Source organism: Paramormyrops kingsleyae, chromosome 16 (assembly GCF_048594095.1).
Source record: "Paramormyrops kingsleyae isolate MSU_618 chromosome 16, PKINGS_0.4, whole genome shotgun sequence".
Classification (NCBI taxonomy): Eukaryota; Metazoa; Chordata; class Actinopteri; order Osteoglossiformes; family Mormyridae; genus Paramormyrops; species Paramormyrops kingsleyae.
In genome coordinates, this window is record NC_132812.1 from 23052439 (window position 1) to 23080417 (window position 27979).

Consider the following 27979-nt stretch of genomic DNA (forward strand, 5'->3'; position numbering starts at 1 on the left):
AATTTTGGCCAATCAGAGACATATATAGGTGGAGTCTAAGTGGAATATATTAAAAATGGACGGCATTACATCGTGCTGTCAAGTAGTGTGTTCTGAAGCTTTGCGTCTTAAAATATAGCTCGTGGAGTTCAGTCAAAATCAAAATATTTTCCGTTGTAGTATTATAACATTTATTAAGCCTATCAAATCGCAAAACTATGAACTGTACCGAACACATATACTTTGTACATTTCTAGATTGTGTATTTTAAAAAAGTTATTAAAAAAGTACACACAGGAGACAGCATTTTTAAATACTTTTATTCTTAAGGATTTTCCCCAGATTAGAAAAAAGATCACCATCGCTAAAATGTTACAAGAAAAATGTTTGTTCTTAATTGCAGTTATACATTGTTATAGAGAACTAGTTGTCAAGAGACGAATTGTGTAGAAAAGGATTAAGATACTAGGAAGGATTTGTTTGAATAAATCGTGGATTTCCATCACCAACCACCTTCTTAATATTAATTTTCTTTAGCTTTGTAAAATCATACTATTAATAGGATTTGACATCTTAATTTTGTGAATCGCTGTGGCACTTCATTTAACAGTAATCTTTTTCCCTTCACGCAGAATCCAGGAGCGGTCCACCACGCTTGTGCTTCCTCAAGGGGTCAGGCGTTTAGGGTCACGGGGGAACATGGAGGTCTGGCGGATGTTGTGCAGACCCAGGTACAGCATGGTGACTCGCTCCAGTCCTGTGAAGAACAGACGACTGTCAGGACAACCATACACCAGTTAATTTACATTTTATTTATTTAGCGTCCGCTTTTATCCAGTTATATACATTTGATCAGGGTCCAGCTCAGGGGCCTAATGGTGAGATCATTCTGACAGTCATGGGAATTGAACTGACATCCTTCTGGTCACAAGTACAAGGGTCTTAACGTGCTGAGCCACACGTAGCAGTTAACATGTTCTACACTGGTACAAGAAAGAAATTTGTGGCTATTTTAAAATAAATTTCATTGTAATTTCTGTAGAACCGAAAGAATTTCCTTAATTTAAATGGAGAAACTTATAAAGTCGACCAGAACCTCAAAGTCTCAGAGAATCGAACAGTGGGACATCACCAGCAACACAACGTGTGAAATGCCATATATAGTTTGTTACAGTACCGACAGTGACCAACTCCCTTTAAAGAGTTTATTTCATACCTACTTAGCCATGACAACAAAATAAACATGGCCAACGCGCTGATGAACAGCCTAGCGAACGTTATCTGACTCGTTTCATCTTCTGATCACCGTCTCCATAAAGCAGAAATCAGCATAAATTACTACTATACATTAAAGTATAAATCTGTACCGCAAACAACCTTGGAGCAAAAAAAGTGTATTGCACTGTGGTATCTATGTTAGCCACCTAGACTAAGAGCATTTTCCAAATCAGCTGACATTAATTTACCTGCCATGGCTATTCGGATTTAATATCATCAGTGAAGAATTTCGAAAACGATTGTTACATTTTGTAACTGCATTGATGTTCAGCTCCATCTGAACTCTTAACAGGTGTGAGCCTGTGCTTAATTTGTGGCAAATCCTGTCAGAATACGTTCTGACAGGAACGGTTTTTGACCATCTGCGTTCCGGAACTTATTTGCACAGATCCGGCAGTTCTTCAGTAAAAAAAAAAAAAATTTAAAAACGTATTCTGGGACCTGCTTCTGCTTCGTTACTTCTCCGCTCTCACTACCCTTTGCGTTGCGGCACTTTCTGATTTACAAATTAAGCACTGGGTGTAACTGTAGCTGGAATTCATCTTCATTTCACTGGCAACGCGTCGCACAATCGCGGCCAGACGGGTTACCTATGCCGCCACCGGCGTGAGGGGGAGCCCCGTAACGGAAGGAGTCGATGTAAGCCTTGATCTTCTCCAGGTCTGCAAGACACAAAAGAAGCATCTTTTAGACAGAAGCTGTGGTTGACGCAGTGAAGCCGCCCCAAGGGTGGGACTCTGCCCTGCTCCCTGTGTCTCCAGTGCGAGGGACCAGCGGCGGCTCACCGATGTTGTGGTGCTTGGCCCTCTCTGTCAGCAGCTCGGCGTCGTGGACCCTCTGAGCCCCCGACAGGATCTCCTCTCCTCTCATGAACATGTCATAGGAGTTGGAGTATTTCTGGGAACATGATGAGGGGTGTGGTCTATGCGATCAGATCGCTTTGCCGTTCAGGAAGCATCATAGAAAATTAAAGGGGGGGGGGGGGGAAGGGCGGTGCACTCACAGGGTTCATGGGGTCAGGCATGGTGTAGAAAGGCCTCACTGCCAGTGGGTACTTGTCCAGGATGTAGAAATCAGTATCATACTAGCAGGAAAAAGTCACACAGGAAGGTGAGATTCTTAAGTATCCTGCTTAAGTAAATTTATATAATGTTCAATGAGGCGTTTTTTTTAACTGGTCAGATAAACACACATCTCTAGTTTCTTTGGAAAGTGCCTCCTAAATGTCAAGAAATATCAGCCTATTTCATTACGGTTGTACAAATTACCTTTTCTTTGACAAGACGGCCGAGCAGCTTTTCATTGGGAGTGCTGTATAAACAGGTAAATTAAGGAGATTATTTACATATCAATGGACTGCAAACAGCTGCATTTCAAATGTCACTCAAATTATAGAAAAATGGCTTTGAGTGATATTCAACCTAAAATATTTCAGTAGTTATGTTTTACATACTGAACTTGGAAATAAACTGCTGTCTGACTAAACAGCTAAACAAAACAATGTAAATTGACACTACAGAGCTGTGTGTATATAAAAAATCTCTGCCTTGCTTTTATACCAACACAGACACATGCTAGTCAAACTTGAGTTCACTCTTTGAGGTTCCAATTCTCAGCCACATGCAAGTCAAACAATCTGGTTCTGGCCTACAATGCAGCTTAAAACTCTGAAGGCTGTATTTCTACAGAATACGATGGCAAAAACTACACACAAAGTGTCAGAAATTCCCTACCAATCAGAATTATCCAGAAGGTGCTCATTGCCTATTGTCGCCCCCTAGTGATGAAACATGCTCCCAACAACTACAACATAAATTTTAAAATACTCATGTTTTCCAACAGCACCGCAAGCTTTAAAATGAAACCTTCCTTGCACGGTTAATGTTAAGAGTGAACTGTAAAAATGTACATCACATATTTCACTCTGAATGAAAACACCAACCAAATTCATAGAACATCAATGCAAGTTAAGCTCAACATGTGGACATGTCACCCTTTCTCCCTCACCTGAGATCTTCCTCATCTCCCATCTCCACCCCCGCCTCTCTCAGCATGGCCACGGCCTCAGGGAACTCCAGACGAAGGGAGGGCTCCAGGAATTTGAAGGGCTCACTGGGATACTGCTTGTTTACTGTGCAGATCTCTGTCTGGAATCTGTAACACCCCCAAAGACCCACATGTACAAAGGGGGTTGGCGGGAGACATATCCTGATAAAAACCTGAGATCCTGATGAGCATTTTTTCTGATCAAGAGGCGAGAACAACTTCATTTGGGACAGCAGATCAATCAAATTCATCACTGTGAGTGTCAGTTGGGAGTCCGGAACACGGTACCCGATAGATCTCTCACATACTCAGTGTTTTTAGAAAGTTACATTCCTACCACACACAAGTAACTTAATGAACCCAAACTGCTACATTCCTACTTGAGTATTTGTAATCCACCCCCCAGTCGCCCATGTGTTTTACCTGTCCCTGAGTCCTTTAAAAATCTGGACCATGGTGTTGGCGATGGACTCGATGACCTCGTGGTAGTGATAATTGAAAGCCATTTCGATATCCAAGCCCACAAACTCCGTCAGGTGCCGATGTGTGTTAGAGTCCTCAGCTCTGAACACTGGGAGCAACAAAGTCTAACATGAGGACTGCGGTAACCACAACTTGCTAGAAGCGACTCACACTCAGATGGAGTTTAGGGTTAGAAGCATGTATAACTGTGCATTGCACACTTTACACAATGTACAAAATTTTACACGAACCACTAAACACTGCAGCATCAACTCTAGTGCATGAAAATCGCATGTTCATTTTATGAACACTCACTAATTACACGTGTTTGGCCAGATGGGGGCAATCTTGAGCCATAAAAAAATTCTAATCAAAAGCCCCTAAGATTTCGCTGCATTCTGTGGTTGTAGGGATTTTCCAAATATAAAATTTATGGGGGTTTTTCTGATCAAATCGTGAATTTTGAAGAAGAATCGGCAGTTGAGACACTTGTTTGACGTAGGCGCTTTAACATTTTCATTTTTCATTGTCAAAGCTGTATACTGGCATTCTAGACCACAGATCTTTGTAGTGGTTTTATAACTAGTGTTCTCCAGTGTATACAATGAGGTTACTAGGGCAACTAACGACTGCTTCCTTGTATTATCTGATGCGTTTGCCATGAAATGGAGGGACTGGAAACGTCAGTGTGTGGTGAAGGGGTCGGGAAGGGTCGTCCGGAGGCAGAGCGGCACCTGGACCCACGCAGAACACCTTGTCGAAGTCTGCGCAGATGCACATCTGCTTGTACAGCTGCGGAGACTGAGCCAGGTAGGCGCTGGTCTTGAAGTAGGACACGGTGAAGACGTTGGCGCCCCCCTCGCTGGCAGCTGCGGGGGCAAACGACAGACGGGCTGTCAGAGTGACGGCAAAGTGGCCAAACCGTGCCGCATTATCACAGTCCCGGGGACAAAATGAACCAAATTATAAGTAAACAAATGCAAACATCCACTTTCAATGCGTCTTCAGATTCTTCATACCTTGCAACGACAAGCAAAAGAGAATCCACGCCTGTTTGATATGGCACCACCTGTGACGTATTGCTCATTGGTGTAAACACAAAAATCTCACCCCCACATGGGTATTAAATTTGTACCAATGGGTGGTCAATCAATACACTTTGTTCTGTTTGGGCGTAGCTAAACGGAAGATGTGGTTTTGTTAGAGTACACTCTGTCAGAGGTGGTGTTCTCTGGGGTTAGCAACTCTGCCACTGGGGCGGCAATTTCAAACTGAAAGACGTCAGCAGGCTGCGTCCTGATTGGCTGGTCTAAAAAAAGCCAAAATAAAAGGGGAACAGCCAGAACTCTCCGAGAACACATCTCACAGCACGTAGACACCAACTGCCACTCTCAGCGCACCGCCAGTTGGGGTTCAAGATCGATTCTAAGTGGCTCATGAAAGGCTAAGCGGGCAATTTACAAAGGTTGCAAAATGAGTGAGTGTGTCTGAGTTTAATGAAGTCAGTTATATGTGGTTCACACATTATAGCAGCTCCCCTCCCACAACCCCATTTCGTAGAACAGCCGTCTCATTAAAAATCAGTGGAGGCCACAGAGCTGGCTACAGTCTCCATTAGCATGTAGCTACACTCCATAAACCCCTTGTTAAGCTGAGCTTCACACAAGTGACCCTCAAAAAGGAGGGAAGCGGAGTGACCCCACAGCCGGTACTCTGCCCCTTAAAGGGCCAGCGTGTGATTAAACGGACACGACACGTGAGGGGAAAAAATGCTTATTTACAACATTGCACAAGATCACCGGTTAACTCCACGGGCAGAAACGTAACTTGACCAATAGTTCGATTAAGTGGCTAAGCAGTGAGCCAGAAGGGAGGCTTCCTGGCCCAGCAGGATCAGGACGGTGGTACTCTGGGTTAAATGGCATTTCTCAGGAGCTGATCTTGGGAGGGAGGTGGCTGGATCCTGCACTGGGAGGTATCACAGCATGAGCAGAACCAGAAGGCCCGTTCATGTGAGGTGAAAGAAAACCCAGATGCTGTTCAACTAACAACCTTTAAGGGTTTACGGTCAGGCGTTAGCATAAATGCTATACCGGTGCAGCATTACGTAGATCCTGAAATTGAAATGAAATGAGTAGGAATAAGAATGAAATCCCAAGACAGGTTACTGCAGGTGGGTCCGTGTTCCAGCTAGTAGGGTCACCAGGATGCCCAACAGATACTGCAGTGATTAACAGAGATGGAAAGTTCATGTCCAGAAAGTACAGATCCAGACCAAGGTTTTGTTCCAACCAACCAGTTGAGTATAAAGAGTCACAGTCACAGAGTACGCGACTGGTTGGTTGAAACAAAACCTGGGTCTGGATTTTCTGGACATGAACTTTCTATCTCTGGTGATTAAAAAGGTGGACTTAACCCAAAAGTTCAGAGAATAGGCTGGCCTATAGTATCCTCGGCATGGTACTTAACTTCAGTAATCTCAAACTGTAGAAACTGGCACAATTTTTCAGCTGCAGTGTAATATCGTGTGTAGTGCGGATAAAGGGGAAAAAAGGAGAACAGAAATGCATGAGGTACCTGATATGATTTTCGGGGTCTGGATCTCCACAAAGCCCTTGTTGATGAGGGTGTCCCTGAAAAGCTGACAGACCCCTGACTGGAGACGGAAGATGGCCTGGCTGGTGGTGGTCTGGGGGGGGGGGGCAAATGGTGTAAGCAAAGCCGATGGCCGTAAGTCACTGCTCAGAAAGACGAACAAGGACACACTGAATAATGATGTCAACCACAGTCATTACCATTAACTACAGTCTCAAATTACCTTTGTAGTCAGGCTATGGAAAAATGTTCATGGGATCTGGCAGGCAGAGTCATCTTTTAACACCCAGCTCTCAATAAAAGGCAAGGAATTTGATAAATTATACATATGCTGCAGAAATTATACGGTGGGCAATCTGCAGTCTCTGCTAGGGCGTCGTATTAGCAAAACAACATCTGTTTTAAGGAGTGAAAAAAGGATCTCATTGAGGGCCGGTGACTACATCAAGCTGGGTTTTGGGGCCTTCGGTTGCCCTCAGTCTCCATTCACTCCATCCGAGGTTCAAAGCGGCGGCTTGCCCTCCCCCAGAAAGACAGAGGGCCCCCACACACCTGCTCAGGTCTTGCAGAAACCCAAGAATACAATGCTAGCTCTCATAGATGATTCTCAGCACCACAGCATAAGGTACTAGTGTCCAGGACTCGACACCCACAAGCACCCAGGGGGTGCAGTTAAATACACCCCCCCCCCACCCACCCGGCTCTGACTTTCAACTCAAACTTGAATCACAGACAAGTATTTGTCATCTAACACAAGCCTGCATTATCCATATCCAGGTCAAGTATGAAACCCGTAAGTAAAGTAAAGTGAGAGTTTAATCTGAAGGCCATTTAACAACTTAAGTGGGGAATTTACTAAGCGACTGTCACGATTTCCTTATTGTTTAGCTGTCATTTATTCTGAGAGCTCAAAACCTGTGTGGGGTCGTCTGTCGCAAGGCTCTGGCGTCAGAGGCCCGTTGCGTGAGACTGTTTACAGAGCGTGGAGTACGCCCACACGCTGCTCGGGGCGAAAGTGAGATTGGAGCCCAGCGTCTGAGCCATGAAGCTCTCACTGACAGCGACCTCGCTCTCCAAAACCACACGCTCTAATTTTCACGGCTTTTTTTTTTTTTATAAAAAAAAAAAAAAAACCTAGATCACCATGGTTACCTGACGTAACAATAAACGCCATCAGTGCTGTTTTTCCTTTGAATGTTTACATCAAGTCAAAAACCCCGAAACCTTCCAGCAAAAAAAAATTTTTTTAAAAAATCAAGTGATATTTGTGTACCAATGACCTTAGATACCATCTACACCCCATTATCTATGTTCTTGTTAATCAGAGAAAAAACATTGTGGTAAGGATCAGACCTCAAGAGACATTTCACCTCCATCTCCGACAGTTTGCAGCTGCCAAATCCCACTGCCAGCTCCTCGGGTCAGAACCACACTGCAGCCACCATCTGAGCCAAAGTGTTAAAAACCACCTGGCTGCCTGTTCTTTAAATGCAATAAGCAGGTCTTGCAGCTTACAGACAGACTGCCATGATATGGCACCTTAATCCCACAGTCTCCAAGCTAAAATGCTGTTTTGCCTTCTCAGAGCAGCCCCCCCCCCCCCCCCCAATTACACAGCAAAGGCAGTAACTGAGGGATGCTCTGTTCCAGTGATAAGGTTTGGCTTTCATTCGCAGCATCAGGAAAAGCGTGTGGTTTGGCAGGGCAGAGACGGATGCCGTGTGGAGAGACTGGGCTGAGCTGAGACGGGGGGGCCCGCAGCTGCCAGCGAGGGGGGGGCACCAACGTCTTCACCGTGTCCTACTTCAAGACCAGCGCCTGCCCTGCTCAGTCACCGCAGCGGTACAAAGCCACGGCACGTTCTGAGCCTCGGATGGGGCCGTGGTGCCCAGCATACGGCTGTAAAAGGCCGTGACTATGCCCATAGTGTCTGCTTTACCACTGCAGCCGCAGCGCCTGATGAAGAGCAGCCGATTTGCTTAGAATGCTGGGTGTGGGCGGGGCTACAAATTAAATGGCAAATCCTGACCCCTTTTACAAAGAGCTGGAAGAGCTGCTCCCCGCCTGATCGTGCCAGATCCGTTTCTGGGGAGTCGGCATGTGAAGAGGCCCAGGCTGATTGAGGGAGTGGGAGGGTGGAGTGACTGAGTTCTGAAAGCAGGGCAGGGCCGGGACTCACCCTGAGGTCGATGACCCTATTGTCCAGCTTGGTGTCCTGATTGACGGTAGCTCTCCCTTCCTGCAAGAGACAAAGTGACCTGTTACCGTTTGTGTTAAACGGTAATAACCGTTATAAACTCAGGAAGGCGGCCATGCCGCTGGAAGAGGGCAGGGAACACTGCACTAAAGTGTAGATGCTACAGAGTTTATCGAGCTGTACAAAGGGACGCCATGTAAAGGCACCACAAAATAATGCAAGGAGACTTAATAACAGTCGCCAAGCAACAGCCTTAAAAAATCCTATCAGATTATTTTGATCCCAATATTCATTAACTGCACTTTCAAAATACATTCATAGAACATTCTCAAGCAGCATGCAAGTATACCATAACCTCCTTTAATGTACTATAAGCTTCTTTAATGTACCATAACCTCATAACATACCTTAACTGAATTAATATACATTAACAAAAATTACAAGATTTGGTTACATTTTTTTTTATTATCATGTGATTGCAATTAATGCGAATCAAAGCAGGAACTAAAGAGGTAAATAAAAGCCCTTTGCTGAAAAAAAAGGCTAGGATCTACTTTATCCATCTTCTGTCTTCCATAATCTCTTATCCAGCATAGGGTGTTACAGCCTGGATCCCATCCCAGGGACTAAAGGCAGGGGAACACTGTGGGTGGGAAGTCAGTCCAACCCTGGATAATCACACACACCCGCAGCCGCACACATACTAACGGCAGCTTAGAGGCACTGGTCGGAAGAACAAATACAACAAAATCTGGGTAGAAGAGTAGACTGAGAGAAGAGTAGATCTGGCACTTCACATTATGTGGGTGTCTTAGTCCGGCTTTGAGAAATTCAATTTACAGTTTTTTCCAATCATTTTAACGCCTGTCTCAATACCATGTCCACTTTTTCACAACACTTCACACAGTGGGCTGTACCAATACACACCTGAGCACATCACTTAACCTTTGGTGCAAAATGCCCTACAACCACCAAAACGTTTCACAATTCACCCAAAAGTGACTCATGCTGCCATAACAATGACAAATGCTGTCACCCAACAACACTGCTGGGGCACTCAATGTTCAATGGGCTAATAAACACTAACAACTTTCAGCATTGCAAATTACATATATAAAGTGTGGCTGTATCCTCCAGTTCAGGCACGAATTACTGTCATGTTGCACTGTAAAAATAAAATAAACAAGAACTACTTTTGCGTGTAAAAATTGTAATACCAACCAATTCCAAAATGCTGTAATATATTTCATTAGAAATCATGTAGGTGTTTCTGTTTCTTTTTTGCAGTATGTAAATATTTCATTCCTAGCAGAAAATGCCAATCCAAAGATGGCCCCTTTTGTACATGTGGCAAATTGGCACTAACCAAACAAATTCCTAGATAGGTTCTTTCAGGCAGTTTCATTCAGCTTTCCAGCTTCAACCATTGTAAAATGCTTGGGGTGATCTAGGGCAGGGGTCTCCAACTCCAGTCCTGGAGAGCTACTGTCCAGTAGGTTTTCTATCCTATCTGGCTTCTGATGAGTCACACCTATACTCAAGTAAATACCAGGAGCAGGTGTGGCTCATCAGAAGCCAGGTAGGATAGAAAACCTACTGGACAGTAGCTCTCCAGGACCGGACTTGGAGATCCCTGATATAGGGGGATGGTGGTGGTCTAGTGGTTAGGGATCTGGCTGGGCTCCCATTAGGAACACCAGAAGATGGTGAGTTCACTCCCAGGGGGTGTCACCATTGTGCCCCTGAGCAAGGCCCTTGACCCCAACTTGCTCCAGAGGGACAGTCCCTGTAGTTACCGTACTTCACTATAAGATGCTTTTGATAAAAGTGTCTGCTAAATGAATGTAAATGTTATACTGTAATATATGTGTTGCCATACCCACTGTTTTTGCACAGATTACATTGTGTTGCCTTGCAAAAAGGAAAGGGACACTCCATGGCCTCATTTGTATAGATGGTGTAGATGGTAACGAAGCAGCAAACAAAAACAAAATTAGGAAATTTCTGCTAAAAGCATAATTATTTGTGTTAGTGCAAGTGCATAGTGTCCTTTGTCTGTCAAAATGCAGCATGTTTCAATTGACAGTGCTCTAAATTTCATTAGGTTTTGACCTGAAAGTTAACTGTTTTGAACAGATTATCTAAACGTCTGAAAAATCGGCTGTAGTTGTACAAAGTTTTGCTGGTGGCGAACACTGACTGAGAGAAGTATTCATGAAATTTGGGGGAAGTGGTGATTGAATGCATATTGTGTCAAAGCAATGCAAACATATACATAGTTTAGCTCACATGGTCCAATGGTGCATGTGTTAAGTGTTTTGAAAAAGTGGACATGGTATTGAGACACGAGTTAAAATGATTGGAAAAAACTGTAGTACGATTTCAGTCTGACTTACATGTTTACATGTACTTTAAAAGTTCGGTTTGAGTCAGACTAACGCAATAATTTGATTTTCTTAATGTGCATGTAAACATACCGACAGCTTGCAAAACCCCCGACCCTGAAGGTGTGAAGCCATGGGGCAAAGCGCAGTCACAGTGTCACCCTGGGTGTCGTTAAAGACGCAGGATTTATTTCAGGCAGACGGGAGAAGTAAACGTACAACAGACAACCGTCCCTCCTGTGGGGTCGCGGCTGAAGAGCAACGTCTGGCACATGCACGTGTTCCCCAGTGGGACGAGGGCAGCATGCGACGGCGTGCCCAATGGAAACACCTGCATTCGGGGACCGGCTGCTGTTAGCGGCGGCATGGGGGGGGGGGGGGGGGGGGGGGCGTGGGGGTAGTGCGAAACGGATGCCAGCACACCACTGCTGTTTGACACGCCACCAAGTGACAGTGATCTGTGCACAGTACTCTTCGCACTAATGGTGGGGTAGCTGGCATCGGGCTGAATCTTGGTTGTACAGCAGCATCATGGGTTTAACCCTCCATTTGGTCACTCGGGGGGGGGCGGGGGTAGACTATAGCCTCCTGTGTGAAAAGACTCAGAGAGGGACCTAGCTAACTCTCCCCCTATAAACCTTGACATTTAAACCTGCACTGCTGTAGAGGTGTGGGGTACCAGAGCCAGGTGATGCCAGCAGTATGGACACCATTTATAAATAAGAGCCGATTTCCCTCGATTAACACACGCAGGTATGCAGAACATGGTCAAATCCATAAAAGTCGAACGAATTTCCATTATTTTAATATAATTTAGTATGATGCTTCAGACTACAGGATGCTGTTTAGAGGCACGTTGTCTTAGCCAGCCACGAGTGTGTGAATCAAAACTGTCTCCAAGGTCCATGCCGCGTTTCAGAAAGAAAACTTCACTGTCACACTGCGTGCTGCACCAAAGATGGCGCCTAAGTTAGTTCCTAAGCAGATTCCAGTTTGGAACAAGGTCCCGCCCGTGCCCTCACCTCGTCGCCCTCTCCCTCAGGCCGCACGGCGTCCTCCAGCTGCAGCGGGAGACGGGGCTCAGCCTGGCTGACGACATATATCTGAGAAAGAGGACAAAGGGCCGTAAATCCCCGCTCCCCTAAGCTGGCAAACCCATGGGTAAGCACCAAAAAGAACACCAATCTCAGCACAGGGCAGCTCCCGCTTTCTGTGAAGGGTAACAAACAGGAAACCACAACATGCTTCTACTAGACTGTTCATCTCGGGTTTATCATATCAGTCTTTTCGGGTGTCAGTCTACAGTCCCCCTCTCCTTGCGGTAATGGGCCGTCGTGGCGAGACATCGGGCGGGGTGGGGCGGGGCGGGGCGATCAGGAGTGGCGGCCGGCGGCTCACACCCTCTCGATATGCAGCTCCACATCCTGCTGCGTGCAGCTCTCGATCTTCTGCTCCACCTTGCGGACCACACCCTCCACGTCCACTATGCTCTCCTTGTTGATGCTGCCAAGAATGGAGGAAGATCAGGGATTAGAAGGAACTGAAAAAAGATGGGAAAGACGACATCCAAAGATATTCATCCATCCATCCATCCTGCAACCACTTATCCAGTACAGACACTCCTCACTTAACAACCTGCCAGTTTAACGACCACCCAGTCTTATGACCAGCTCTCCAGCCAGGCGGTATTGTACGCTGTACGAAAACTTTGGTCGTGGAAATGACAGCGTGGCATCCCAGTGTCAAGCACCTCATCTCACATCACTTAGGGGGGCACATCATTGAGGGGCAGCGTGTGGCTGAGCCTGTGTGCCTGTAATCAGAAGGTCGCCGGTTCAAACCCAGCCTCAGCACGTCTGCCGGTCCTTGAGCAAGGCCCTTAACCCCCAACAGGTGGCTGCCTTTCGTGGACAGCTTACTCTAGAAAGAGCAAGCTGACGGAGGGGTGTAAAGACAATTTCCCTACGAAGATCATTGAAGTATCGATTATCATCACCTTTTCTCAGTCTGAAGAAATATCAATGTGCAAATTAAAACAGTTAAGCTGGAGTTTCCTTTAAACCTTTTCTTTCAGAATACATAAAAATGATTACCTGTATTTACAGTTTGCAGAACTACGCATATTACAGCAGATTTCATACAGTACGCTACAGGTCAGGCCAGGTCAAGCTGGGGAGCATGAACCGATGCAGCGGACTGCCGCACCCACCGCGTGGCTAAACTCCTCGGGATCCCAGTTAGCGATCCCCCCCGGCAGTCCCACCCTCCGGAAATGGCCGTCTATCCGCCGCAGCCAGATGCTGCATGGGCGTCCCCTTGGCCTGGTCCAGCCACTCAGGTACTCAGCAATGAGGATCCTGTGAGCCGGATCACCGTCAAGGAAAGCGTCACATGGCCGTAGTACCGTAACTGACACTCCCACACAATGCAGGTAATGTGCCTCATTCGGGACTCCCCTAGCAACCGCTCATTCGACACAAAGTCAAACCAGCGGTACCCAAGGATTCTCAGAAGAGACACATTGTAAAAGGTGCAAAGGTGTCATTCAAACAACACCTAAAGATGGGTGACAAACCCACTTTTTACAAATGCTTGAAATGTCAGTAAGGGGCGTCTCTTCGCTTATCGACCTAGTCGTAGGAATGGAACTTGGTCAGAAAGTGAGGAAGCTCTGTGTAGGGCCATAAGGAGGGGCCAGGAGTTTATCACAGGCAGCAAAGATACATCCTGGATGGGATCCCATTGCATATTCACATGCTATGGCAAGTTTCTGCTGGAGGAAACAGGCGTATATTCAATTCTGACACATAGAGCGGGGGCAAAATTCAGCCCCCAGCTCAGGGGGGTGAGACAAAGGACCATTTCGTTTCCGGTTCAGGTATGAGAAGTTAAGTGATTATTTTACAGTTAACTCTAGGGGTGCACCGATCGATCGGCGCACCGATCGATCGGCCTCGATCACGTTAATTTGAGGGGATCAGAAATCGACCATATTCCCATGAGATCCACCGATCTTAGTTATATGCTTTTAACTCTTTGGGGTCGAGTATGTCGTCGACGACATCGCGTACTTTTCGCGTCTATTTCAGTTTATAAATATCTCGCTGAAATCTTAATGTATAATCATGAAAAAAACGCTGGCTAAATCCGTAATCTGTCTTCTTTTCAAAACGTCCATTGTCGGAAGTATTAAAGTTTTTTTAATTAGGTTAAATCGGCAAAAAAGTAAACCATGTCATCTTACTTTGTTTTACCTGCATCGGGGGCGTGTAGTACCGCTCTCACCCGAAGATCGCTATTCACATTCTAAATAGCCGCATTAGCGCGTATTCAAATCGCATTCGCATGGTAATTTGATTAACAGCGCAACGGTGAAACGCGATCCAGATACATCCCCTTCAGCGCCATAAAAGGGGGTTGGGGACGTGGCCAGGTGACAATGGCTCATTCATACACATGAAAGTTGCTACATATTCAATGAAAGGAGCCAGAAATAGTGACATGAGTTAGGTTTTTCTTATTTATTTATCCAAATTAATGTTGCATCTACACCATTTAGTCATCTTCATGTAGCCAAGACTTTGGTGATCAGATATCTGGGATCAAAACAAACTGCCAGCATTGCTTACTATGTACTTTTATAATGTTTCTGCAAGTGTTCCAAACTGCATTTTGCAATGTCTATACTTTGATGTCAAATTTCAAACTTAACAAAAATCTGACATATTTACAATATATATTAAAATAAAGATGAGTGTAATGGCAAAACAAATATATAAGAAATAATTTATTTGCCATGAATTAAGTGTGATGAAATGTGTGATCATGCCCCAGTCAGTGAAAGTGTGTTTCCTACCCCTAGGCCCCAGAGGGTTAAATCAGCCTTTTCTCCCATTCCCGAGAGAGGTGCAGTGCAGGCTGCCTCCCTCCCTATTTTTTGGACAAGTGTGTCATAACAGCTATATATATATATATATATATATATATATATATATATATATATATATATATATATATTTTTTTTTTTTTACAAAATTAGAGAAATTAAAGTCTGGAAGAAAAAATATGATTTTGTACTTCAAACAGCAATGCTCATTTATATGTTCATTTATATTTGAGGACACTACCTCATGTTTTGTGAGTATTCATATCAATTTACTCAATAAAAATGGAAACATTGAAGTAACTGTCTTTTAGTTATGAAAGAAACAAGATCGGCAAAAAAAAATCGAGATCGGCAGGTAAGGTTGCCTAAGGATCGGTGATCGTTGATCGGCCAGAAAACTGCAATCGGTGCACCCCTAGTTAACTCCACTTCAAGAATCGTTTCAGTTTCATTTTAGTGATTTCATTAATTAAAAATCAACCTCCACTTAGCGAAACAAAGTTTCATTTCCAATTAGATGATTTATTCAGTACAGAGAGCAGCCCAGACAGAGCCCTGCTGGGAGGCCGCTTTTAACAAGATGATAAAAATCTTCACCTCAATCATACTTGATACTCTCAGAATGCGGTTTTAACGAGAACAGGATAATCTGTAAGCAATCGGACTGGGCAGGTCTCACTTTGAACACCTGCAGTTTACCAAAAAAAAAAAACAATGGAAACTAAACGACAGAGAAGAGACACATTAACCACTTCACAGGTGAGTGACGATCATGGACAGCTACTCAAGAGTCAGAAACATTTCATCAGTATCACAGGCGCACTCTTCTGCAGTGTCCTGAACGCATTTAAAATGAAGGCCGATTCATTCTTCTGTGTAGAATCTACGCCTTAAGTCCTCAGCTTTCAACATACCATGTGGAACATAACAGAAAGTATACCAGAGTATACCTTTTCATGCTGTAATCATTTGGTCATGTGACCACTCAAATTGAAAATAGAAAAAAAAACAGGATGGAAAATCTGACAAATATTGTGCTTGGGTGCTGTGTGTTACCATAGAAACACCGCCCTTAACCATTGGCTGCTTCCGCTTTCCCTGTTCCCTATTTTTTCTGGTGTCAGCCAACCAAATAAGCGAGAGAAAGAGACCCTAGACTTTCACCATTCGTAAAACACACCTAACAGCAGCATCAGCATCAATACCAACCGTAGTTTCTATCTTAATGCGGTTTTTACTCTTTGCATGTCAGCAACGTATGTGTTGCTTGTTGCATAAAGCATCAGTAATGCATTCTGCTCTGGCCGGTGCCATTCAGACATGTACAGTAACGCCCGACACAGCGATCTGCAAGGGTCACAAGCTGATTTCCAAAAGTAAAAAGCAATGTGACAAACACCTGTAGAAACCTCTAGACACCCAGTACCTAAAGCTATCATCAATTAGATACATTGGGGGAGCTGGAGGATTCACTAGAGCAACTGGACAATACTCAATGCCTGCAGGTACTGCTTCACACTGTCCAAATTGTTGGCAAATACCCCAAGCCTCTTGCACATTGCACTTATATTGCACAGCAAAATACCTCTTACCTATCACTTATGTATAGATTATGTACAGCTGAACATTTCATTCATTCATTCACATTCATATATATATATATATATAATAATTTTTTATGATTATTTTATATTATAATTTTTCCTAATTTTTTCTCTGTATCTTTTCATGCACAGCTGTTTGGAGGGATCAGGGTTACATTCCACTACGTGGTGTATGTGTACAACTGTACGTCAAATCAAATCACTTTTATTGTCACATCACATTACTGGTACAAGTACATGAGAGTGAAGTTCTTGTGTGCAAGCTTCACAAGCAGTAGTGGTGTACAAAATACACAAATACAAGAATAAATATGCACGTGAATGAATATGAATACAAGTACATGACGAATAAACCTCTTGAATCTTGAACTTTCAGCCAACTGGAGAAACCGGACTTTGAACCAGTAACATCAAGCATGTCTACTTCAGCTAAAAGCTGCCTGGTTATATGAAGGGCCCAAAGAGGGCCACAGGGGCCACCTTATCGCTCGGTTCACCTGCGACCTTCTGCCAGTGCAGCATTAGCCTTTGGTACTTACACAGCTAAATTAGGAAGCTATACTGTACTATATCTTTGCCTATATCTTAGCAATTAGCCACCAACATTTTTTTTAATGTGGTTGGATTTACACTTCGTGTTTTAAGCCTCACGAGTAGAACAGAAGGGTCATTGCTCTGTGGTTTATTTCGTAAACCCCACTTCATTCATTTTAATCATAATTCTGTCATTTTCAGTTATATGTGATGGGTTTTATCACAATATTACTGGAAGTTTCTACAGTAGTTTCCCTGTATCCATTAGTGATAAGTTCCAAGACCAACTGCGGACGGCCGAAGGTGCGGATAATAGTGAACCATCTGCGGACCCCATATATAACGTGATTTTTGTGTGCTTACATATGATAATTAATTACACACAAGTAAGACATTACCAACATTAGAGTAACAATAAAGTACTTTGTAAATTATACAGCACGGTAGTGTCTCGATATAAAAGGATGCTGACGTTTTAACCTAATTCTCAAGAGAAGATGGTCACAATGAAAAAACATTACGTATCAAGAGATGACAGAGCAATGAAAATCATACTTTTCTCATCAATGGATGAAGGAACAATTAAAAAATACTGTTATATATTTTACAATTGTAAAATATAGTGCATATATAGCAAATACCTGTACAGAACCTGTTATGAGAAAGATTTGCTTAAAAAAATATCTAACTAATAACTATTGTAAGTACTCGACAGCTTGCAGCAAGTACTTGCTTGGCATGAAATTTTTGAACTTAGGAATTTTTCGGACCGCAGTAAGCCGCAGGTGACAAAAGCACGGTTGCCGAAACTGCGGATTGGGGGGGTCCCACTGCAGGCCGGATTAACATTTGATTTAGATTTAGTAGGAAAAGCCCTTTTCTGCTACAGAAAGCGAAACACAATGCGAGAAGCTGCTGTTTCAAAAATCATGAAGAAATTTCTGGCTCACATCCCAATATGCCTTCAGCTCAACTGCTCTCGTAAAACACATGGAGAGAGAGAAGGTTAGTGACTGAAGCACATCAGCCTGAACCGATGGAGCAAAGCTCTGCATGTCCTACACAATCTACGCTACTCGTTTAAACATGCAATGATCACGGCGTTAAAAAAGGTATTTGATCTTGATTGCAAAAAACATGAATCATTAGCACATTCCTATGGAATAAACTTTTAACTGCCATTCTGCACTGATACATTCCACACAACTACATACAACTTTCTCAAATCTGTCCTCGCTTTCCTGCTGATCTCCTAAATTTTTGTTCTTTGTGGGCAGCCTGGATATTTTTTTTAAACCAATATGGCTTATGGTTATTAAGTTGTGAAGTCTCCTTAAAATTTGGGCTCAAATACATACAAGCATGACACAGATCGCTCTTCCTGTGGAGCACTGAAAGATGCCTGCATCCCAAATGGCTAATGGTGTCTAGCTGTAAAGCGAGGAGACATTTTGCTGCAGGGATTCAAGTTAAGAAAGTATCGATCTGAGGGCTAGAGCGGACAACCTTGTGTCCTCATCAGCCCGCAACACGGAACCTGCATAAAATAAAACAGGGAACAATTTTTAGACACATGGCCAATTTGAGGCCATGGAAAGAGTCAGGTTTTGAAGTTCTTTCATAAACTCTGAAGAAAGCATGAAGACGCTGTCCGTCCCCAGCCTCGCCAGCGCCGCAGCCCATCTGAGCCGTTTCGTCACATCTTGATTTCACATGACTTCTGATCGGTGAGCCCATGGCTGCATTGCGTGCAACAGACCCAACTGGCAGTTAAAACCACAGGGTATTGCATAAAAAAGGGGAACTCGTTTGTTTACACTGAAAGAACTGTTTTTTGGTTAAAAAAAATCTTGTGCTGCCCACATAAGGTAACACAGTAAGGGATGAAAACTGTAGTTATTTTGGAGGAGAGCGGGACTGCATGACAGGCAGTGAGGAGAAGGTGAATGCTGGTTCACAGAGAACTAAATAACAACAAATATACATTTTAAAGTTTCCTTCCCAGAAGTGGCTGTCCCAGACTAAATGCATAACAAATAACTGACAAAGCAATTTTATAAGCAAGTCTGAAGCTCGTAAAAAGGGACCATCTTACTCCAAGCCCACGGAAGCTCCATCTAAAATAATCCTTCAGGATCTTTGTTATGCACGTTTAATGTGACTGATTTATTGTAGAGACATATTGGGTGTAGCAGTCCCCAATCCTCCCCCCCCCCCCTTCCCCCATCCACGAGGACTGACCGTGACACTGTTAAAAAGTGAAGACTCCTTCACCCATGACCTGACCCACTTCTGGGTCACTCACAGTTCCCAAGGGCAACTTCCTTCTCAGTGCAGTTGCCGTGGTGAAGTTCAGTCTGACCCTTTCTCACTCGCACACAGCCACGTCGACAGTAAATGTTCTGACCTAAGGCTGTGACTTTCTGCTTTACAGACTAACCTTTCGGAATTGTTTTTCTGCAACAGATGTCTAAACAAATCGCAGCCCGATCTGAGGCGCGAAGCACGATCATCTCAACGAATAATGAGTCCGCATTACTTGACGCTCCCCCAGGCAAAAAGCTCAGCCTTCGGCACACGCCGGAGCTCAGGCTGAGGCCCAGGTGATCAGCTGTCATCGGGCTCTTAAATGGCCCCCCCAGCCACACCGGCTTGTTATTGTAATGGGAGTCGCTTCATTAGCCAGATTCAGGGCCCGCGATGAAAACGAAGCCGGCGCTGAAAAGCGATCGGTTCCTCCTGGACACGTGAAAGCGGAGCCGGGCACGGAGGCACGGCCTTTCCCACCATTGTTTGGCCTCGGTGGCTGGCGGGGGCGAACAGGAAATGGGGGGGGGGGCCCCCAGACTCACTTGGCGGCGAACTTGACCATCTGCTTGCTGGTGCGCTCGCCCACTGCCACCAGGGCCTGCACGTTGAACTGCTGCTGACGCAGGACCAGGAAACACTGCTTCCCTGAAAAGACAGTTGGGGGGGGGGGGGTCGCGTCAACTGGCACCGCTATTCCAGAGCAGACCTCAGGATCAATCCACGAAACACAGGAAAACAAACATCACTGATCCCAGCCGCTGGGATCTTACGCTGACCTGCACGCAGAAAGCTGTCACAATGAAACCGGAAAGAACTTTAAACTGAAAGACTGCGGGCTAAACTCGAAATTACTTCACTTGTCTATGTAGTAATGGATGGACCCTAAGAAGGTTCCAAGGAAGACTTAAATGTGCCCATTTTAATTTTCACTTCATTTTCAATTATTAACGTATGCTGAGTTTTCACCCCCCCACCAAGATTGTGAGCAAAAAGTGCCCTTATTCCGAAGTAAGGAGTGGGAGAAAACATTGCATGGTTGCATGGCAGAAGGAACCACCAAAAGTAGACCACCAAAGCTTTGACCTTTTTTTTTTCCTTTTTCCTCCAGCAGGTGGGAGTGAGCAGGGAGGGGGGGGATATGTGGGGAGTGGAACAACATGGCAATCTATAACAACAACTTAATTTCAGTGTAAATAAGGATGTTGTTCTGCCATGCAGGACTTCCTTTACTGGGGGGCTTAATGAAGAGGGTAAACAGCACCTGACAGACATTCCGCTGTAGTAGGAAACCATCGCGTCGGCATTGTAACTCAAAGGTAACTCTCCGCTGGTAATACCAGCAGGAACCTGCCAGCGAACCAGTGAGGGGTCAGAACCTTCTTCAGATCATCGTGTTCCAACCTGAGTCAGGGCAAATTACCAAAAGGCGAAACACCGCGCTCTCCACACAAACACGGAAAGCAAAGACGAGGAGAATCAAGTGTGAAGAGACCACTTTCCAACAAAAACAGCATTCCTAAGCATGGCTGACATGCAGACAGGAATTATAAATAACTGCATATCGAAACATCAGGAATACTCAAAGTTTCCTTTAATGTAACCCGCAACCAGCGTGAATCTGCACCTGACGAAATCTTTGAAATCTAGGTACTGATCAGGAGAACAAGTCAGGTGGCTTGGACTCCGAGGATCTCCAACCAGCGTTCCAGAACACAGAACTGCCCAATACAGAACAGAACTGCAAAGTAGCGAAATGCAACCAGACCAGACCACCACTCTCTTCAAACGGGACTCATCACCTTGGGCAGGACCAGAGGTGCTTTTGGCTGCCACTGGTTACCTTTTCACACTATATTAACATACAAATGAAATATTCAGTGGGCTCTCCAATCAGATAAAATAGCTGTGATCTTGACGTACATGCATTAAATGCTTTTCATTCAGGTCTGCTTGAGATGACTGGAACCTTGGCAGAAAGCTGGGCGATGGGGGGGTTATGGCAGGTCTGGCTGGCGGGGGGGGGGGGGGGAGAGCATGCAGGATGAGGGGTCTCACCTTTGGCTCGGCTGGTGTGAATTCTGGCTCGCACCCAGAGCAGCTGGTCAGCCTTCTCAGGTGTCAACTCCTGGACACGGACCAGTGTCCTGTCTGCCTTAACGGGGGGGGGGGGAGGGGCATAGTAAGGCCACATCAAAGGAGCCCACACACCCCCACCCACACTGCCCTCTTAATATGAAACCCAGTGACGAGCTGCACCCCCAGCCCCCCCGGCGAGCACACAAATATGACTGTATGTTTCTACTAGTTGCACATTTGCAAAAAACGGGCTGCCACCCCCCCCCCACGTATAACTGTATATTTGTACTTGGAGATAAAGGAAATGTGCAGAAACGGTACGCTGGACTGACGCACGTTTCAGGCTCGCTTGCCCGGCTGGCTCAGAGACGCCTCTCTCCCCCCCCCCCCCCCACGGCACCTGTATTATTCTCCTGTCTGAGGGCAGGGAGGCGTTAAGCTGAGTACTGAGCTCTGTTCTTTGGCGTCATCGCCGAGAGAGCAGCCAGACAGACCGACGACAGGACGAGGAAGAACATTTGCAAATGAGTCGCCTATCTGATGCCTGACAGAATGCAGCAGAGCATGCGGGACATGCAGCCCCATCTCCCGCTGCCCGGCACAGTAAACGTGAGCAGATTAATGGCTGCCGCTCCACTGACATAACCGCGATGAAAGAGAAAACTACTGACCCAGCTTCTGCTGGGACTGCACCATTGGAGGGATCCCATAGCGCTCCTTGGCAAAATCCTGTGCAGAAGACAAATCCTGAAGTTAAACAACTGATAAACTTCCGTATAGCCGGTCTTTCTCACAGCTAAATTAACATTCCTTGAGTAATGTGTGTTTTTTTTTCCCCAATATCCTTATCACATAAACACACCTTAAAATAAACCAGTAATTATACTTGAGTTGTTTTACTGGGTGTTGAAAGCTGGGTGACGGAAATGAGCAGCGTAACATTATTTTTACCCAAGTTTCACTCTCATTATAGAGCATGAATTCCACGGTGGGCTAAATCTGGTGCACAAAGCGGAGTCACTATAATGGTCCGTTTTACCTCGGCGGCGACGGTAAAGCCTGAACGGGTCACTTACATCTTCCTCGGTCATCTGCTGCTCAGCCTCCTGAAGGGAACATGGGGAAGGGGCCAGAAACAGAAGCTGAGAGACTGAACTTACAGACATACATTTATGTATGAGCGTGTGTATATTATACACACACACACATAGATCTGTACTCATATGTTTGTGGGGCCCATCCATTCATTTCTATGGGAAAAACTCTAATCCTACTCTAACTCTACCCAACCCTAACCTTAACCATAAGTAACAAAAACAAAATACAAGTCTTTTGGCATTTTAAGTTTTTTTTTTACTGTAATCATATATATATATATATTTTTTTATATAAAATTTAATTTCCCCTTCTGGGGACCCAAAAAATGGTCCTCGCAATGTCAGAATAACAGCTTATCATCACGTTGTGGGAACCACACACAAACTATTAAAAAATGCAGAATGCATTTAACCTGATAAAAATATCGGTTTTACTCCTTAACATTTCATCTGGGCTCACCATTCGCTGCAACTATAACACAAAAGCAGGGCCATATTTAACCCAGCAAATTCATTTATAAGGAAATATGTACATTTCTCCAGGTTCACTGCACATACTGATGTTAAGTGGTAGGTTACCGCAGCAAGCACCAGCAATGGAGCAGGTTGCAAAAGGGATATCACAAAATAAAAGTCATGTTATTTTTCAGTACATCCTGAGGTTTCTTTCTTAACTCACAGGAGAGTTGTGAAAAATGCTCTGACATTAGCGATTACTCATACAAGACTCACTATCACTGTTTAGTAAACACCGTATAGTCCCTAAAGTGTTAAACAGAGAAACCTTTTGCAAAGGGAATATAAGTCAAATAATGCATCTTGTTAGACTGGGAGATTCAGCTGGGAGACATTTATTATAGGTGTGAGACATTGATGAAAGGGCTTGACATTTAATATGGGGGGGGGGGGGATGAGCAAATACTATCTGAGCAGGTACTTCACGCCCGTCATCGATGTCCAGTCATTCTGAAATGGACATTCTGTTATTCCGTTTATGATGTTATTAACATTACGACATCGCGCTAGTTAATGCTCATTCATTGTGTATGGCTAACAGCGGCTTGCACGTATTCGAGCCGCATCCACGACAGGCGTCACCTTATTTCTGCCCCCCCCCGGGAACACAGGAATCCTGGGCCCCCGACCCCCACCCCGCACTCACCGCTTTGGCCTGCTTCTCCGCTTTCTTTGCCGCTTTCTCTGCCTCCTTCTGCTGTTTCTTCAGCGCCTTCTTCGACTGGGTCTGCAGATCCTCCTCCGCCGACGTGGCCCTGCCGCGGGAAGCCACCGCAAAGAAACACAGGCCTGAGTGGACTTCCAGGGCCCACTTTCCTCACTTCAGCAGACCTCAGCTCTCCCAAGACCCAGCGATTTATTAAATCTACACACTTCAGATCCCTTTGTCTTTGCACCTGTCCACGCAGGAGAGCATGCAAACTCAAGGACTGAGCTCTGGAGGTGCACAAAGGTGTTTACTCAGACAGGGGTCAGAGATTAAACAGGCAGATAAACACCGTTAGAAATGAGTGACTATCTGAAAGTTTGGGTAATGGCTCTACACTCCAGCTGGAAGTGAACGCACAGGCTAAAAGCAGCAGGTTCAAGCCAAAGGTGGGGCCAATGCCTCATCCCCTTGAGTAAGGTACTTAACCTAAATTGCTCCAGTAAAAAGTCCAGCTAAAAGAGAGTAAATATTTTAAATTGCTTCAGATAAGAGTCAACTGGGGAATTAAATGTGGAAGTATTCTGACATTATCAAGCTTGACCAAAACAACAAAGCTATATATCCATTCATCTGTCCATCAATTTTCCATAACCACTGATACAGTGGAGCCTTAAACGTTTCTTAAAACAGGGATGATTATATGAAAGCGGATGAGATACAGAGACCCCTAAGCGCTGATGTGTCACATAATTAGGCTACTTTGAGAAGGATATTTGAAACTTTGTTTTGTTGAGAGAAACAAAAGAGTGATGTGCTTATTATTTAGCGGCTACTAACATATGTTATATATAATGCAAGGGAGCATCAACGTGCATTTTGTCTTACAAAGTTTTACAAAAATGTGTCTGCAGCCCCCCCCCCGAAGCTACTCTGCAGACCCCTGGCTGATGATCGCAGTGAGCCTGGAGTTGATGCTAGGAAGCAAACGGAAAAAGGGCAGGGAGTTACGAAGAGACACACAAAGGGCAATTTAAGGACATCTATCCAACTAATCACAAGTCTCAGGACTGTGGGAGGAAACCGGAGACCCCCCACGCAAAACACGGGGAGAACATGCAATCTACACGCACAGAGAGCCAGGGGCATGAATCAAACCCGCAACCCTGGAGGAGTAAGACAACAGCGTCACCACGCCCAGAGCTGCAGAGCACATCAAATGTCCATAATTATGTCTATTGTCACAAGATTACAAGCTTCAGGTTTCAGTTTTTAGGTCACGCATGCAACGTGTTTGGGTATCATTCAGAACTGCCAGAAATTTGAATGCCTACTAAACATCACAATGACAAAATATCCCTCTCGTGATCCAGGCAGGCACATAACTGACAGCCATGGCAAAATAAAAATCACAGCAGGAATCATTTGCCATTCGGATGCTGCGTTTAAAACATGGGTCTCCAACTCCAGTCCTGTAGGACAATCCAGTTGGAGACCCCTGGTTGAAAATAGCTGAACACAGGTTAAAAGTAAGAAACCTCACTCTGGTTGCCCTGCTTAAGGTCATACTGAAGCTTGCCACACTGTGACTGTGAGCAGAACGGCGAGACCAGCAAAAAGCCTTATCTCCTATCACCTCCACTGCTGACTTCGCTAGAGCCAGTCCAGCATGAGGGTTTAACCAGTATTCCCTGCCTCCCTTTCAAATAAAGAGCCCTTGAGGAAATAACACAGGTCTGGGAAGAGCATCGGATGGTGGCTGCCAGGTGTGAGTCAGGGGGGAACACAATACAGACACGGCACAATGAAAGCCACAGGTGCCCACACCTTGGAACCCGCCCTGTGGAGAAGGTAGCAAAGCACCTGCTGAGAATTAAATACCACCTTGTGGTTTGTTTTGTTTTGGGGGCCTTTTGTACCTCCTTTCCCCCAAGGTGCCGTGCAGAATTGAGAAAAACAAAGAGGTATATCTGTGTATATGCCATATCAGGTATCAGGGCTCTTAACAGTACTGGAGAAAACAACTACAACTAGTTTTTTAGCTGACATAGGATTACAATTAAAAGCAGAGATGATCTTTCTGAGGCTAATAGAGTGACGAGTTTGGGGGGGGGGGGGGGACAATGTTTACATGTGATAATCATTTTAATTCAATGCAGTTTCTCTCGCAAAACCTTTTAATACTGTATGGAAGTTTAGTCCTTTAAAAGCAAATGTTATAATTATAATGGCCTAGAGCAAATCTTAATTTAACAAATTAGATATCGACTTAATGGCAGAGTTTTGCATTGTTATTTGACCCTGGGGATTACATGTTAGTTTTGGGTGGATACAGGACGGCACCAAAAGAAAGCATATGCTTCAAGAACTTTACAAGTGCAAGGACAGAAAGCTAGAAAGGAAAGGGGGAGTGGCAGAGTGAGAAGGGTGTGGCAAAGAGTGTCACCCCATGGATGGATGACACAAGATCAAAGGCAATGCAGGGAAAGGGCCATCTCTCACAGCTTAATATATGGCAACCAGATGTCCATCACTCACCAGACAAGTACAAAAAAAAACAATGCAAAACATCACTGGGCTGGTGTCAAACCCCCCAATTGATAGTATCCTCAGCAGGTCACCTTCTCTAACCATGTCCATTTTCTAGCCTCTTTCAGAGTGCAGCTGTACTTCACAGAATCCGATAGAGATATCAGATGTCTGATCTCTCAGGCCTTAGTGACATACCAAGCATAGCATACATTACTGTTTTTGTGCCAGTAAGTTGTCTCCAGCATATATCTCTGAAATATTTAACCAGCTCCTTTGGAACATATTTTATATCTATCTGGGCAATTTCCTTAGTAAGTTTTGAGTTGATTCTAGCCTTCCAGTACCAGCATTTGTTAAAATCCATTTACAGATTTGAAGCACATCGTCAAATGCCTTTTGGATATTTTGAAGCAACTCTGCGAGTTACGGAATGTCGAAAATCAGGTTGATCAGAAAACAGTCCTAAAATTTGGCAATTGACTGGAACAAGTTTTTTATATTGAAAGTGAAACTGACAAGTTGTTTTTGAGTTTTTTGAGTATATGGACATTTAAAATTACTTTTCTTTGGCATATTGATGTCCGAAATAGAATACCAAGTTGAAAACGGTGCGTTTTCAAATTAGAATTTCACATATTCAGGCATGATAGTATGATAGCAGATATACGTTTCCACATTGTGTTTTACTTCGTTTTCGGTTAGGTAACATGCGTGCCGTATATCATCAAACGTGACAAAGGTGGATGGGTAATAAAAGACAGACAGCCTGCTAATTTGACTATATTTGGCCAGCGCCACAAAAGTTAAGTGAAAACGCCAGCTAAAGTTGATTGCCTAACGAAATATAATGAAACATAACAATCGAACCAGTTTTAATAAATGAATATTTAAATACGAGTTCTGTTATATTCATATGTGTATTTAACAAATATAAGTGGCAGTGATGCAATCCAATGCAAGATATCGTAGGTACAAAGATAGCTAAGCTGTTTAGGATAATGCTACCTAGTTATTTACCATCTTGAAGAATTTCTTACCCTTTAACTTCTTCTTTAGTCATGTCTGAATAAAGATGGATTTTGTCGAAAAGGATACTAAATTATTTAAATATTACTAGAGTACCAGACCATTTACCGGCTATAACACGGACAGCATGAGAGGAAATGGCTTATTTTGGACGGACCACCGCTAACGAACATCGCGATGTTCCGTGCGGAAACTCATAGGTGCAAATATTGGTTCCTATAGCATAATATGTCACGTTAAATTCGCACTTCAATCTTTTAGTAGGCTAATTAAAATGTCTTACCTGAACTCAGCAGTAATATTAGATTCTTAAATTAATCGCCATGTCTTATATAGCTGGCCAAACTGATTTATATAATGAAAAGTATTATAATATAAAGTATTATAATTTGGGGCTTGATCTAATGCAGATATTTTAATTCACTCTTTATTGTATTTTTGTCTTTTACCTTGGCACACACTGACATTAAATATACGATTATGCTTCCTACATAGTATGGTAAAGTATGGAATTAGATTTTGATATTTTGTAAGTCCGGATAAGTATGATATAAGGAAAGAAAGTATGGAGATACATAACAAATTGGCCTACTATACATTGTATTTTTAAAAATCCAAATATACTTATGACTGTTTTAATTAAATTATCAATGTGAGCTGATACAGACTGCCTTGCAGTTTACAATGCTTATGATGGGGAAATGCAAGTTTCCACCTGCCTGGCTTGCCAATCCCAAATACGGTAACTGATTGGCTAAAGATCCAAAATGTGAACGGAACCCAAAATGCAAAGAATGTGTAATGTTGTTCA

The 27979-nt window shown here is 44.2% G+C and overlaps 1 protein-coding gene across 1 annotated transcript; it reads right to left on the minus strand.

Moving 5' to 3' along the window:
* Nucleotides 1-280: 280 nt before the first annotated feature.
* On the minus strand, nt 281-27338 carry dars1 (aspartyl-tRNA synthetase 1). The gene is made up of 18 exons (XM_072700414.1): nt 27180-27338; nt 23611-23719; nt 22428-22457; nt 22023-22080; nt 21331-21423; nt 19818-19920; nt 12342-12444; nt 11964-12044; nt 8540-8599; nt 6343-6454; nt 4500-4634; nt 3727-3874; nt 3265-3411; nt 2526-2568; nt 2261-2341; nt 2043-2154; nt 1848-1919; nt 281-736 (listed from the first exon to the last, which is right to left on the minus strand). Exons 1-18 carry the CDS (start codon nt 27200-27202, stop codon nt 645-647), a joined length of 1602 nt encoding a protein of 533 aa, XP_072556515.1. The 5' UTR covers nt 27203-27338; the 3' UTR covers nt 281-644.
* Between the last annotated feature and the right edge of the window lie 641 nt (nt 27339-27979).